The 12,339-nt window shown below is 31.7% G+C and overlaps 1 protein-coding gene across 2 annotated transcripts in view; it reads right to left on the reverse strand.

Moving 5' to 3' along the window:
* LOC107455410 (uncharacterized) overlaps window positions 1-12,339 on the reverse strand; it is a 70,673-nt gene that overhangs the window by 12,809 nt on the left and 45,525 nt on the right. For both annotated transcript variants that reach the window (XM_016072965.3, XM_071177474.1), the window contains exon 2: window positions 3,444-3,900. In XM_016072965.3, the coding sequence (XP_015928451.2) occupies window positions 3,444-3,495 (52 nt within the window). In that variant the 5' untranslated portion in view covers window positions 3,496-3,900. The remainder of the gene's footprint in view (window positions 1-3,443; window positions 3,901-12,339) is intronic.

The raw sequence follows: 12,339 nt of genomic DNA on the forward strand, positions 1-12,339 counted from the left end.
ATTTTAAAGTAATTTTTCAGGTATTTTTTAATTTTTGTGGTGATTATGAGTGTTTTTGTGGTCGATTCTGGTATTTTCTTGTAAATTTGAGTATTTTTATACTAGTTATGGGTTAGGTTAGTTAACTCTATTATGGTTATTTAACTCGTGTTAGTTAATCCTTTGAAAAAATCAACTCAGAAATTCTTGATTAATTCTAAGGAGTTAACTCAAGAGAATCTCTAGTGACTTCACACAAGAACTATTAATGTAAAATCAATAAACAAATTATACACTCTAAAAACAAATATCTTTTTTATAGTCGGGAAACTTGTTCCATCCAGCAAGCCTTTTTAAAAAGCGCTTGCCAGTCCAAATGCTTTTTCTGAAGATAATTTGAGTAAATGAAAAAGTGATTTCTTCATCTGGCTCACCTTTGGAACCTGAGGGAAAATTTAGGCGCAGAAACTACAATTTTGAAATTGTACTATAAAATAAATGAAATTTTATTTTACAATTAAAAGTATACATGGTATATATTAGAGATAGGAGTAAGATATTAGCGAAAAATTCAGCCTCACAGACTTAATCAGAAAATTAGGAAAAATCCTCAAAGCAAAGTCACCCTTGGCGCCCCACCTTAAGTTTTGATTTAATAAGTTGTTTCACTTTAGTAAGTTATTAAATATGTCGAAATGTATTTTGTTTTCTATGTGTATGTGCGATTTCCCTTCATCCAGTTAATCAAATTTTTAAATAATATTTTTTCTCGAATATTCTCGCGCCACCCCTCTAGTATGGTCGCGCTCCCCTAGGGGGGCGCGCCCCACAGGTTGAGAAACACTGGTATAGTATATTGTAAAACTGTAGCGTATGATAATTGAAATTAATTTTACATAGAATCTTATACTGCGTCTAATAATTTGGCCAGGATCTGTAATATTTTAATACTTCTAGGATATTTTTCTTTCCCTCTATATGTCTCTCTACAAGTTCAAAACATTATAACACAATTATCAGTCAATACATAATTGGCACTTTTTATTTAAAATAAAATATTTTGTAAAAATTAAAAAAAAATGTTTGGAATGCTAGCGACGAATAACCATTTAAAGGCTCTGGATTTTTTTAACAATTGTTATTAGCAGTTATAAAAAGACAACTCTGGTTTTTGTAGCATTCATACAAAATCCTATTCTTTTCTACGTCAGGTGTGAGTATTCCAAACTCGAAATACAGATACCAATTTGAAATACTAAAGCTACAGTTTTTTTAATGACATTTTTAGTCTATTTTTTGCCGAAATGAACACGTTTAAAAGAGTTATATGTAGCAGGGAGTCACGTAAATTTTGAGACAAGTTTCTAGGGGAGTTAGGTCACATCATCAGTATCAAAATTTCATAGGAACATATGTATGAAAATGTTGTCGTACACGGATAGGAGGGCGTCCCAACTATAACCTGCTAAGAAGCCTAAAAGACGCCCGGTGGCTGAGCGGTAGCGCTTCGCGCTGTCGTGCCACAGGTTCCTGGTTCGATCCTCGGGCCGGGCAAGGTTGACTCAGTCTTTCATCCCTTCAGTGGGTCGATAAATGAGTACCAAGCATGCTTGGGAACTAAACACTGGGGGTTCCGAGTTCAGCTGACCACCTGACCGAAACATCTGCTCCTGCGCCCCAGAGCCTAAGGTCAAGAAACTGAGATGGGCACAGTAGGTCTTGACTCCCTATGGGCTGTCGCGCCACTGAGTTTAGCTAAGAAGCCTACAAATGACCAGTTCATAAAGGGAAAACGTCCCTAAGGCATCATGAAAGGTCCTAGATGTAAGGCAACATCTCCAGACATATATCTCTATGTAATTTTAATCCTGATGATGTGCCCTTACTTCCAAAGAAATTTCTCACAAAATTTACTTGACCCCTGTTACATATGAAATGTTTAAACATTTAATGTTTAACATTTCGTCAATAAATGTTTAACATTTCGTCAAAAAATGGACTAAAAACGTCATTTTAGAAATAAACTAGCGTGGAAAGAGAGATCGATGGCAGATTTGAGAACAGCGGTATGAAAGTATCTAATCCAGAAAGCAGGTAACCTTATGGCAACCTCGCTTCGGAATTTTCTTTATATTGTCACGAAAATGTTTGTACTAAAAACCTTTTTCCGATAAAAGAAAAATATTGCAGTTTCAAACCTTTCATCCTAAAAGGATTAAAAATTATTTTTTAAAGCTTTTTTAAAAAGTATTGTCACTGAGGTAAAATGATCTCTTAGGTCCATAATAGTGTTTTAGCTGACGTCACACTACCGATCAAATTGCATTGCCCATTAAAATTTCCTGACAAGATGGATTTCAGCTGAGCAAAACGTTGTGAAACGAAACCTTTCAATTACTTAAATTTAAGATTATTTTCTCCTTGAGACTAGCTTTATTCAAGGATTTTTTCTTGCTTGAAAAAGCAGAAATAAGTCAACCTCGATTTAAGGTTTTTATATAGAATGTTGTTTTCAAAGGTTTTGGATTAGAGTAATGTGAGTAGAACAGAGCAGATGTTCACAGATCACGTCTTAAAGTTAGAAGGTTAGCACGTAAACCGTATATCAAATCTTTTTATGTTTACATTCCCAGATAGCAAAATAAGGTTTATTTTCACTCAGCAGAAATCTTTTAATGTAAACCTAAAAAGTTTTTTTGTGCGGTTTACGTGTAAACCCTCTTACCTTAAAACGAGATCTGTAACAATCTGCTCTATTCTACGCACATTACCTTATTCCAAAACCTTGAAAAATAACCGTCCATATAAAAACCTGAAAATCGAAGTTTTCTTAGGGTTTTTAAGCGCGAGAAAATCCATCAATAAAGCTAGTCTCAAAGTGAAAATAATCATAAATCTAGATAATTGTAAGGTTTCTTTTCGCAACGTCTTGTATGCTCAGCTAAAATAAACCTTGGCATAAAATTTTAGTAGACAATATAATTTGATCCTGTCACTAGTGTGACGTCAGCTAAAACATCATTATAGACCTAAATGACCATTTTACCTAAGTGACAATACTTTCTTTAAAAATCTTTAAAACTAATTTTTAATCCTTTTAGGATGAAAGGTTTGAAACTGCAATATTTTTGCTTTATTAAAAAAAGTTTTTTAGTACAAACATTTTCGTGACAATAAAAGAAAATTCCGACGCAAGGTTGCGGAAAGGTTACATGCTTTCTAGGATCAAATGGTTTTTGCTGAGGGAAAATAAACACTGGATAAGATTTGTTAAAAAAAATCCCATGCAACAAAAAACAAAACAAAAAATATTATTTTCAGTGTAATCTATTTATTGAATTCAATTTCCTTTCAAATACATTTAATTACGAAATTATGTTAATGAATATTTTTATTGAGAAAGTGATTTGATGATAGATATAAATTTTATTATTAAGGGATAGAAAAAATTTTATGGCACTTACCTTCATGATCGTGACTAGAGAGTTGTTTCACATCACTATCTTCCATAGCCATGGTAATGTAACAATAGGAAAGTAAGCTTGTCTTTCGGGTTGTTTAAAATGAATCTAACTCAAAATAATTAAAGCTTAGTGTCATGAGGAAGTTCCCATAGTAACAAAGAATGTAATGTAAAAAAATGATTAATGAAAGTTTATTATAAGTAGATTATGGTTAAAACTAAATCATTTTATACAGTGTTATTTATCTTGTGACTAAAAATTCTTCCCATGGGAAGGTATTAGAGCATAACTAAGCATCATTTCAAAATGGAATTATGTAAAATCTTCACCAAAAAAATTTAATTTTACTCAATCTGAGTGTAAGTTGATTCAGTGTAATTGTAATTTTGTCTGAGTGTAATTAGAATTTTTAAAATTTCTTCTTCTGTGTTTCTGTCTTATCGAAGTAGACAGTTCCCTGAAATTAAAAAATAAGTATTAAATAAATTATGATTAAAATCTTAAATTAAATATTTAACTGAACCAGATGAAAAGAAGAAAAACAATTAAATAAATGCAAATTTTTGAGATAAATCATTTAAAAATATGATACATGTATTTAAGTAAAAGTATATATATCATTTAATTTTTTTAAACACCATTTACTAATTGAAGTACAATGAATACTAGCAAGTTAGAAATGTTATATCTATAAATACATTTTTATTCATTCAAACGCAAGAAAACACAAATTAATGCCAACATATTTTACTGTACTATTCTATGTGATAAAAAAGCACAAACAAAAAAATATAATCTCATGACTTCTTTTTTCTTCCGTATTTAATTATATATATTAGAGATGCTTTTATCTTTGAAAAAAATTATTCACACATTTTTTTGATATGTTTACTAAAAATGCTTCATGAAACAGCTGATTAGAACACTATTTTCATCATTGAGTCGAATGTGTCGAAATAGTTCGAAGCAAAAAACAGACGAATTTGAAAATCTCATGTATCCAAAATTTAAACAGCATATTTTTGACCGAAATGCATAGTCTCAAAAGTGATGTAGAGGGAGGAATATAAGAGAGAGATGGGCATTGGTGGCGACCAATGCACATCAATGCAATGGTGGCTTGTCAAATAACCATAAATAAGATGGAATTCAAACTCTTAACTGTGAGAAAAATTCAGACTACTTTCACCTAATACAGTTAAACAACCAGAATAACATCGCTCAAACTAGGCCCACCTAATGTATCTACTTAGTTCCTTGCAGATAGGTGAGCATTATTGTGGAGAGGGCTAATGTGTTAAACTTATGACAGACAAAAGTTCTAGTCCCAGATCTCATACCACAATGTTTCCTTTCCCTTAAACACATGAAGTGTTTCCAATATCCATCACTCCCCAATTTGTGACCCTGTGCCGTTAGAATAGCATACTCTCATTTAGGCATAGATGGCTGCACCATAAAGTTGCTAGACTATCTCCAATGTCTAGTTAAATTTTTGGTTCATGGTTTTGAAAACATGCTAGTTGCAAATGGCTAAAAGACCTTATAATCTTATTTTCATGTTTTTTTAATCATTCTAGTTGTTAAGAGTTTTGAAAGCGTAGAAGTAAAAAAGGTTTTATACCGTAAACTTTACAGTCAATTGGATTGCTGCCGGTTGTTTTACTATAATTTTAGAATGAAAATTCCAACAGTGCACATTACTTTTGAGACTATGCATTTTGCTCGAAATTTAGTGTATGCTGTTTCAATTTTGAATATATGGGGTTTTTAAATTCTACTATATTTGCCTCTGAGCTATTTTTACACATTTTTGCTCAATATTGAGAAATCCTTTTTTCACAGTAAACAAATAAGAGAAGTTTTGAAACAAAATAAAAAAAAAGTTTATGTATACTAAATCGTAATTTTCACATTCGAAATATATTAAAATCACAAAAATAGAAGACAATAATTAGGGTTTATGAGTATTTAAAAGCATCACGGGGTAGCGCATGTAACTTTAACTTAATTTTATTAGTTACGTGTTTAAGCGATATTAGCAATGACAACTGGCATATCGATGTATTTTAAGAACGTTTAATTTACATGTATTTCTTCCAAAATTTTAATTAATATTATTTTATTTGTTTTAGATTTTTTAAAAATAAATTGTTATTATTGAAAGTGTCAAGCATCTTTTTGTTTATTATGTGACAATATAAATATAATGTGACACTATAAGTATACTCTTTATAATGTAACAATATAAATAATCTAAACGAAATTAGCTGTAACTGGGGAAAGGAGATAATAATTTGTTTGCACTCGCTGTGTGTTTTTTAATTTGAAATGCAACTTTCCAGTTGAATATATTATGAGATAATATTCTTGCAGTTGATATTTTATACACTTTAAGTTAGTACTACAATAATAAGTTTGTAATTAAGGAAGTCCATGATAGTTAAAAATTAACGGAAAAATTTATAAAAATCTCCCAAATTATATAAAATACTTTAAAGAGTAGTTTGGTCACAACAGCTCATGAAAACATATTAAAGGGTCGAATTATTTTGAGAATAAATTGCATTTTCTGAACTTTAAGTATAAAGTAAGCTGTCATTAGAGTTTTGGAATAATTGAGTTTGAAAATGGCGCGATAATATGCTTGCAGCTGTAATGAATTCCATTCACGTTTGCTAGTCTAAGCGTTTTCTTAAACATGCGCATTCTTTTCTTGAGGGTTCGAAAAGTTTTCTCTGAAAAGAAATATTGATGCTAAAAAAATAACGAAATGCCATACCGAAATTGGCAACACGAGAACGGCTTTAAAACGAAATTCTCAAGATAGCGATTGCCAGAAAAGAATATAAATTGACGTTTGGGCAAAAATGTTTCGGAATCTGTAAATTACATTTCTCGCAGAAAGGCGGAAGGAGAGATGGAAAGAAAAAAACTGGAAGCCGAGAAGAAAGAAACTAAAGTAGTAAAAGGAGAAATTTTAGAGCAAAACAACTCATGACGTCAACGTCAAAGAATTTGACGCATAGAATAGATGGCCTTCCGAATTGCACAGATCTAATGTGTCATGCAAGGAGATAAATTCTCTTTTCATTTACAACATACGAAATAACTGTAAAGTACAGTGTATAAACACTTACTTTCGTATTTAATAATATGCAATTTCTTTAAACAAGCAAAACAAATTTCTTTTAATTAAAACAGCGAATTTATTTTAATAAAATATTTATATACATTCAATTTTTACGACATTTTCCTATTTTATTTAATTCAGGATCAAAAGCTAGGAAAAATAATGTTCCAAATTTTTTTCTACTGTAAATACTACAATCCTACACTTGATTAATTACTGTTTTACCATATTCAAACAAAATAGTTGAATAACCATAAATAAGATGGTATTTTCTGAAAAAAAACCCGTTTATTAACGGCTTTTACCTAATACGGTAAAACAACCAAAATTTATCTCACCAACTAAGACCGTCTTATGAATCAACTTAGTTCCTTGCAGTTGGGTACATATTATACCCGAGAGGACTATTCGCTCAGTCTCATGAACGCTGCTACGAGGGTTCAAGTCCCAACGTTGACACCACGATATTTACTCCACTCTTCCTTTCAACATGTGAAAAGTTTTCAGTGTCTTGCCCTCACCGATGCATATTACCTAACTAAAAGACTAGCTCCAATGCCCAGTTAAATTTCTTCTTTATGGTTTTGAAACCATGCTTGCTGTAAATGTTAAAAACGTGTATGGCTTTATAATCATATTAGTTGTAAACGGTTTCAAAGTAGTAAAAGTAGAAAAATTTCTTTACCAGCAATTTATAGATAATTGGATGGACAGGCTGATGCCTGTAATTTTACCATAATTTTAAAAAGAAAATTCCAGCAGTGTGATATAATACTTTTGAGTGCATGTGGACGCATATACCCTGTGTAAAAGCAAATGCGAGCACCTTGATCTAATGAAATTATTTTCACGTACTAGGTCTCTATCGTAAGGGTGCAAGGACTTAATTTAAAATATATGAATTAAAGCAGTTATAAATTATTTTGAATTAAAAAATCAGACACAAAAGTGTACTTTCTCTTAAATAAACACTTATTTTTTCGATGAGTTCAGTTTCTTGAATTTCAAAACATGGATTGCGAGATTGCCGTAACCAAGAAAATATGATCTCAATTGTTTAGCGAAAAAGTTAAATCCTTGTAGATTTCACTTATTGAATATATTTCCCCGAATTTTAAAACTAACAAAAAAACATTTTTCCTTTTTGCATACAATTATAAAACTTTTTTTCCTAATTAGGATTACACGTTAAAAAATTTTGTAATTATTTATTATTAATTTAATTACTAGCAGTCAGAAAACTTTTTAAATTTTAAAATCTTTTAAACATTTTAAAACAATTCAATCTATATGACATGGATTGAATTTGAGAGATTTTTGAATGAGAAAATACATAATTTTATTGTAATCTATATCTAACAGTTCTTGTGAAACAGTGTTGTTTTAAAATACGATTTCTTTGAGATCGTGAAATACGCAAGAAGGACAATTAATGTAACGAAACTTGGCAGATGATTGAGAAGAAATCGAGGTGGTTAGCAAGAGAAATAAGAAGAGGAGAAGCACCGTTAAAATTCATATATTTCGTATTTTTGAGTTATATGAGCTGTTTTGAGCTATATGAGCTGTTTTTGAGCTTCACTACTATATATCCTCCACTGTCAGAATTTTCATTCTAAAATTGAGATTAAATATTCGGCAGTAGCCTGTCTATTCAACTAACCGCAAAGAGTTTACGGAAAAGAACATTTCTTACATACTTTTCATTTTTTAATTACTGTTCACTACTGGTATGATTAAGAAAATGAATACAAAGCTATGAAATTTTTTAAACTTTTACAACTAACAAGATTTCAAAACAGTAAAAACAAAAGTTAAGTTGACGCTGGAGATAGTTTAACAACTTTATGGTGCTGCCATTTATGTCTGAATAAGAGTGTGGTATTCTAACAGGCCAGGATCACAAATTGCGGAGTGCGGAACACTGGAAACACTTTGTGTGTCTAAGGAAAGAGAGGAAGCATTGCGGTGTCAGCACAGGGAATCGAATCCCAATTCTCCGTGGCTCAAGGGATAGAGCACTTGCTTTCTAATGAGGTGACCCGGGTACGAATCCCAGCTATGGCTGGAATTCGTACCCGGGACTGGAACTCAGCACCCGGCTCACACAGGCCACAGTGCTGACCTGAAATATCTTCAATAGTAGACGGATCATGGGTTGGAGTCCCCTTGCTGTCAATCTAATAGTGGAAGATTTTCATGGTTTTGCTCTCCATGTGATGCAAATGCGGGTTAGTTCCATCAAAAAGTCCTCCATGAAGGCAAATTTCGCCATATACTTGATCCTGGAGTTCTTTTTTTTCTGGATTGGGATTAAAATTACGACGGAGTTGAACATTGGAAGTTGTAAACCCAAAATTGAGTCGCCTGTTCAACGACAATCATAAAATGATGAGATTGACAGAATAGCCGTCTTGACTATAATATTTACCCATCTACAAGAACCTAAGTGACTTCATTAGATGGGTCTAGATGAAACGATAAAAATCTGCTTTTTTAACCGTATTAGTTGAAAGCAGTTAACAAACGGTTTTTTACACAGTTTTCAGTTCGAATTATATCTTGTTGTTGTTGTTGCTTATCCTCTTCTGGCCTGACGAAGTCAGACCAGATCTATGAACCCGTTGACCTGAAGAAAATCAGACACCAAAAGAGGAGAAGAGTAAATGTCTTTCCAGAGAAGACCAAGACAGTTCAGGATGTGATCGGCGGAAACCCGGTGTAGATGGCATTTAGGGCAGAGGGGGTAGGTTTTAGCTCCCTCAGAAAATAATAAACCTTTAAGATGGCCGGTAGCTAGGCGGGAGATGGTGGTGCAGACTCTCCTTTCAAAGGGAAGGGTCAAAGAAGCTTCAGGCTTATTTCCCTTGTACAAATGGTGGGTGGGGGGACTCAACCAGTCTCTGAGAAACTGGGATTTCTTCAGGGAGTAGAGTTCAAGATAGGTAAGATCAGAAGAGGTAGGGTGCGGTTGGCTGCAACCCTCTTTAGCTAGGCTGTCCGCTATAAATCATTACCAAAGATACCGACGTGTGAAGGAACCCACTGCAGGTGAATATTATGTTGTAGGGACAAGAGTTTTAGGTTGTTTACGATGGAAATACTGGTTTTGTCGCCAATTTGGGTCCGTTTGTTGAGATGTTGCAGGGAGCTGCGGCTATCAGAGAATATCCAAAGGTCTTTAAAGTAAAGGTCATTTTGCATAACAAATTCCTGACCCTGTTGATAACCAGAAGTTCACTTTTGAAAACGGAGCAGAAGTCTGGGTTACGCTGGCAGAGAGAAAATTTTTCATCAGGAGTCTCGATGTAGACTCCGCCATCTTTGTATCTCCGCCTCGATGTAGACTCCGCCGATTTTGCTGCCGTCAGTGAAAATTTTTGCGTCTTGTTTTGGAATAGAGTGAATAATTTCGAGAGCCAGTCACTTTAGATGTTCGGGCAGGAATTCCTTCTTATTGACAGGAGCGGGAAGGTTGAAATGGAAGAGAACTTCTGATAATTATATCTTATTTATGGCTATTAGACTGTTTTGTTTGTATATGGTAAAATAACAATTAAATGAATTACTATTTAACTATTTTTAACAAGAAATTTCTATCAGTGTATATTAAGAAAAAATTATTTAAAAATGTATCATAAGCCTTATAGAATTATGTTTTTTGACTCCAGTTGATTTCTAAATATTTAGTAGCAACATAAACAAAAAAATATTGAATAATTGTAATGCGAGCAGTAATTGTTTCATTAACAAAAATAAATTATAGCCCTATGAAATATTAAAATGAAGCGTATTTTTATTTATTAAAATCAACTACTGTCAGAATTGTAAATTCTTACGATATTTAGTTATAACATCAACTTTAGAGAATGGGAAATAGTTTGAACTAACAGAGTTACTAGCAATATTGGAAGGAAGAGTAAATAAATGAAACCTTAGCTTTATTTTACAGCATTTTAGAATCTAAATTCCGGAATATCCCTTGCATGTTGTAATTAATTTCATTTTTAACTGCTTTTAATATAAAGTAATAAATAAAACTTTTAATTAAATAAACTTTTAAATTTAATTTAATGAATTTTTAAATCAAATCAATTAATACTTTATCTAAAAACAAGATAACTTTTCTCTCGTTTTTCATTGTAGTTATAAAAATACGCGTTTTTACGAACTAAGAGATAAATTTTTTTTGCATACATTGTTATTTTACTAACTTACAAAGTTAGTGTTACACAACTCTCCAAATTATATTTGATGTAAAAATTTTGAATAATGTAAAACCGAAAAATGCGCGTTCTTGTGACACAGGACGCCTATTTAAAAATTAGGAATAATTTAAAAAGGAGGAATATATTTCAATGGCAAATATTGGGTTTGTAGTTATTTAATTGCAAATGTTGGTAATGGATGAAAAAGAAATTTCTACAGTACTATTTGTACCTGAAAAATTAACATTATTCAATAAGAAAGTTCTTATTCCTTTTTTCGTAGATGGCAGATAATTTTTTGAGCTTTTTTAGTTACACTGTCAGAAATTTCTTTAAAAAAATCTGTGCTCAGAGTGTCGATAATTTTTACCGTATTTACCATTTTAACCGGAAAATGTTATGGAGCAAAAAAATCTTATATCTCGCTAACTTTACAGTAATAATTACCATAAAATCACTGAATCATTATTTAAATATATATATAACTGAAAGATCTACGGTTTAATATTGTATGGTAAAAATGAAGTTTTCGGATACTGCATCCAAACTCTCATTTTTTCATACAATAATTTGATCTGGAATTTTTTACAGAGTATCAACTACTCTAAATTGAATTCCTAAATGAGTTGCTTAAATTTAGTTGAAATTCTTAAGTAATTTATAGAGAAAAACATAGCTATTAATAACATAAAATTCAATTCTATAAAGTTATTTTCAAATAAACAATTTAAATATTAAATTTTAAAAAAAAACTGTAGTGACATTTTTGAAACATACACTCTAATCTAATTACTAAAACTATTCATATTTACACGCCATTATTTTAAAGTTATTAAATTTAAAAGGAAATTATACAAAATGAAAATGAATTAATACAAACAAACCAAAATGTGTTACTATAATTGCATTAACCAAGGTTATAAAGATATGTTTCCTCTTTCTTACATTCCGATAAACGCTTTAAACTCTAGAAGATCTCCAGAAATAGAATTCTTTAAAAGAAAGGGCACGCACATGCAATAAAGCAGAGAAAACGACATCTGTTGTCTTGTGAGCATCTCCCTACCAGATGATTATTTTGTCGTTTGCTAAAGGGAGTGAAAAGTTCTACTCAACCCCACAGTTATTCTTCTTTCGTTCTATCTTTTCCAAGCCAACAAAGATTCGGTTCACCTGTTGCGATCATCTGGAAATGACGTTTGAAAGCGCTCTTTTTGATATCGTTCAGGGGATGGGGTGAATAGAATAAGTGATAAGAAATAATGGAGTGTCTTTAGCTCATTTGAAAAAGAGCTTAAGTGCTTTTTAGAGTGAAGTTAGAAGGAACCTGTTTTACGTAAGAGTTATGCTTTGTTTCAAACTTTTTGAACATCTACTTTTTTGTACGGAATAAAATAAAGAGTGAATAATATGAGGGAACAATTTTTTTGTTGCATGTATACAAATATCTGATATTACCTGATTCAGGAGTAGGATTATCTGATTCATATCTGAATTTAGTTTTACTCCTAAATCTAAAGAAGATATATATATATATATATACAGTCCCTGGCCA

Source organism: Parasteatoda tepidariorum, chromosome 2 (genome assembly GCF_043381705.1).
Source record: "Parasteatoda tepidariorum isolate YZ-2023 chromosome 2, CAS_Ptep_4.0, whole genome shotgun sequence".
In the NCBI taxonomy this organism is placed as follows: domain Eukaryota; kingdom Metazoa; phylum Arthropoda; class Arachnida; order Araneae; family Theridiidae; genus Parasteatoda; species Parasteatoda tepidariorum.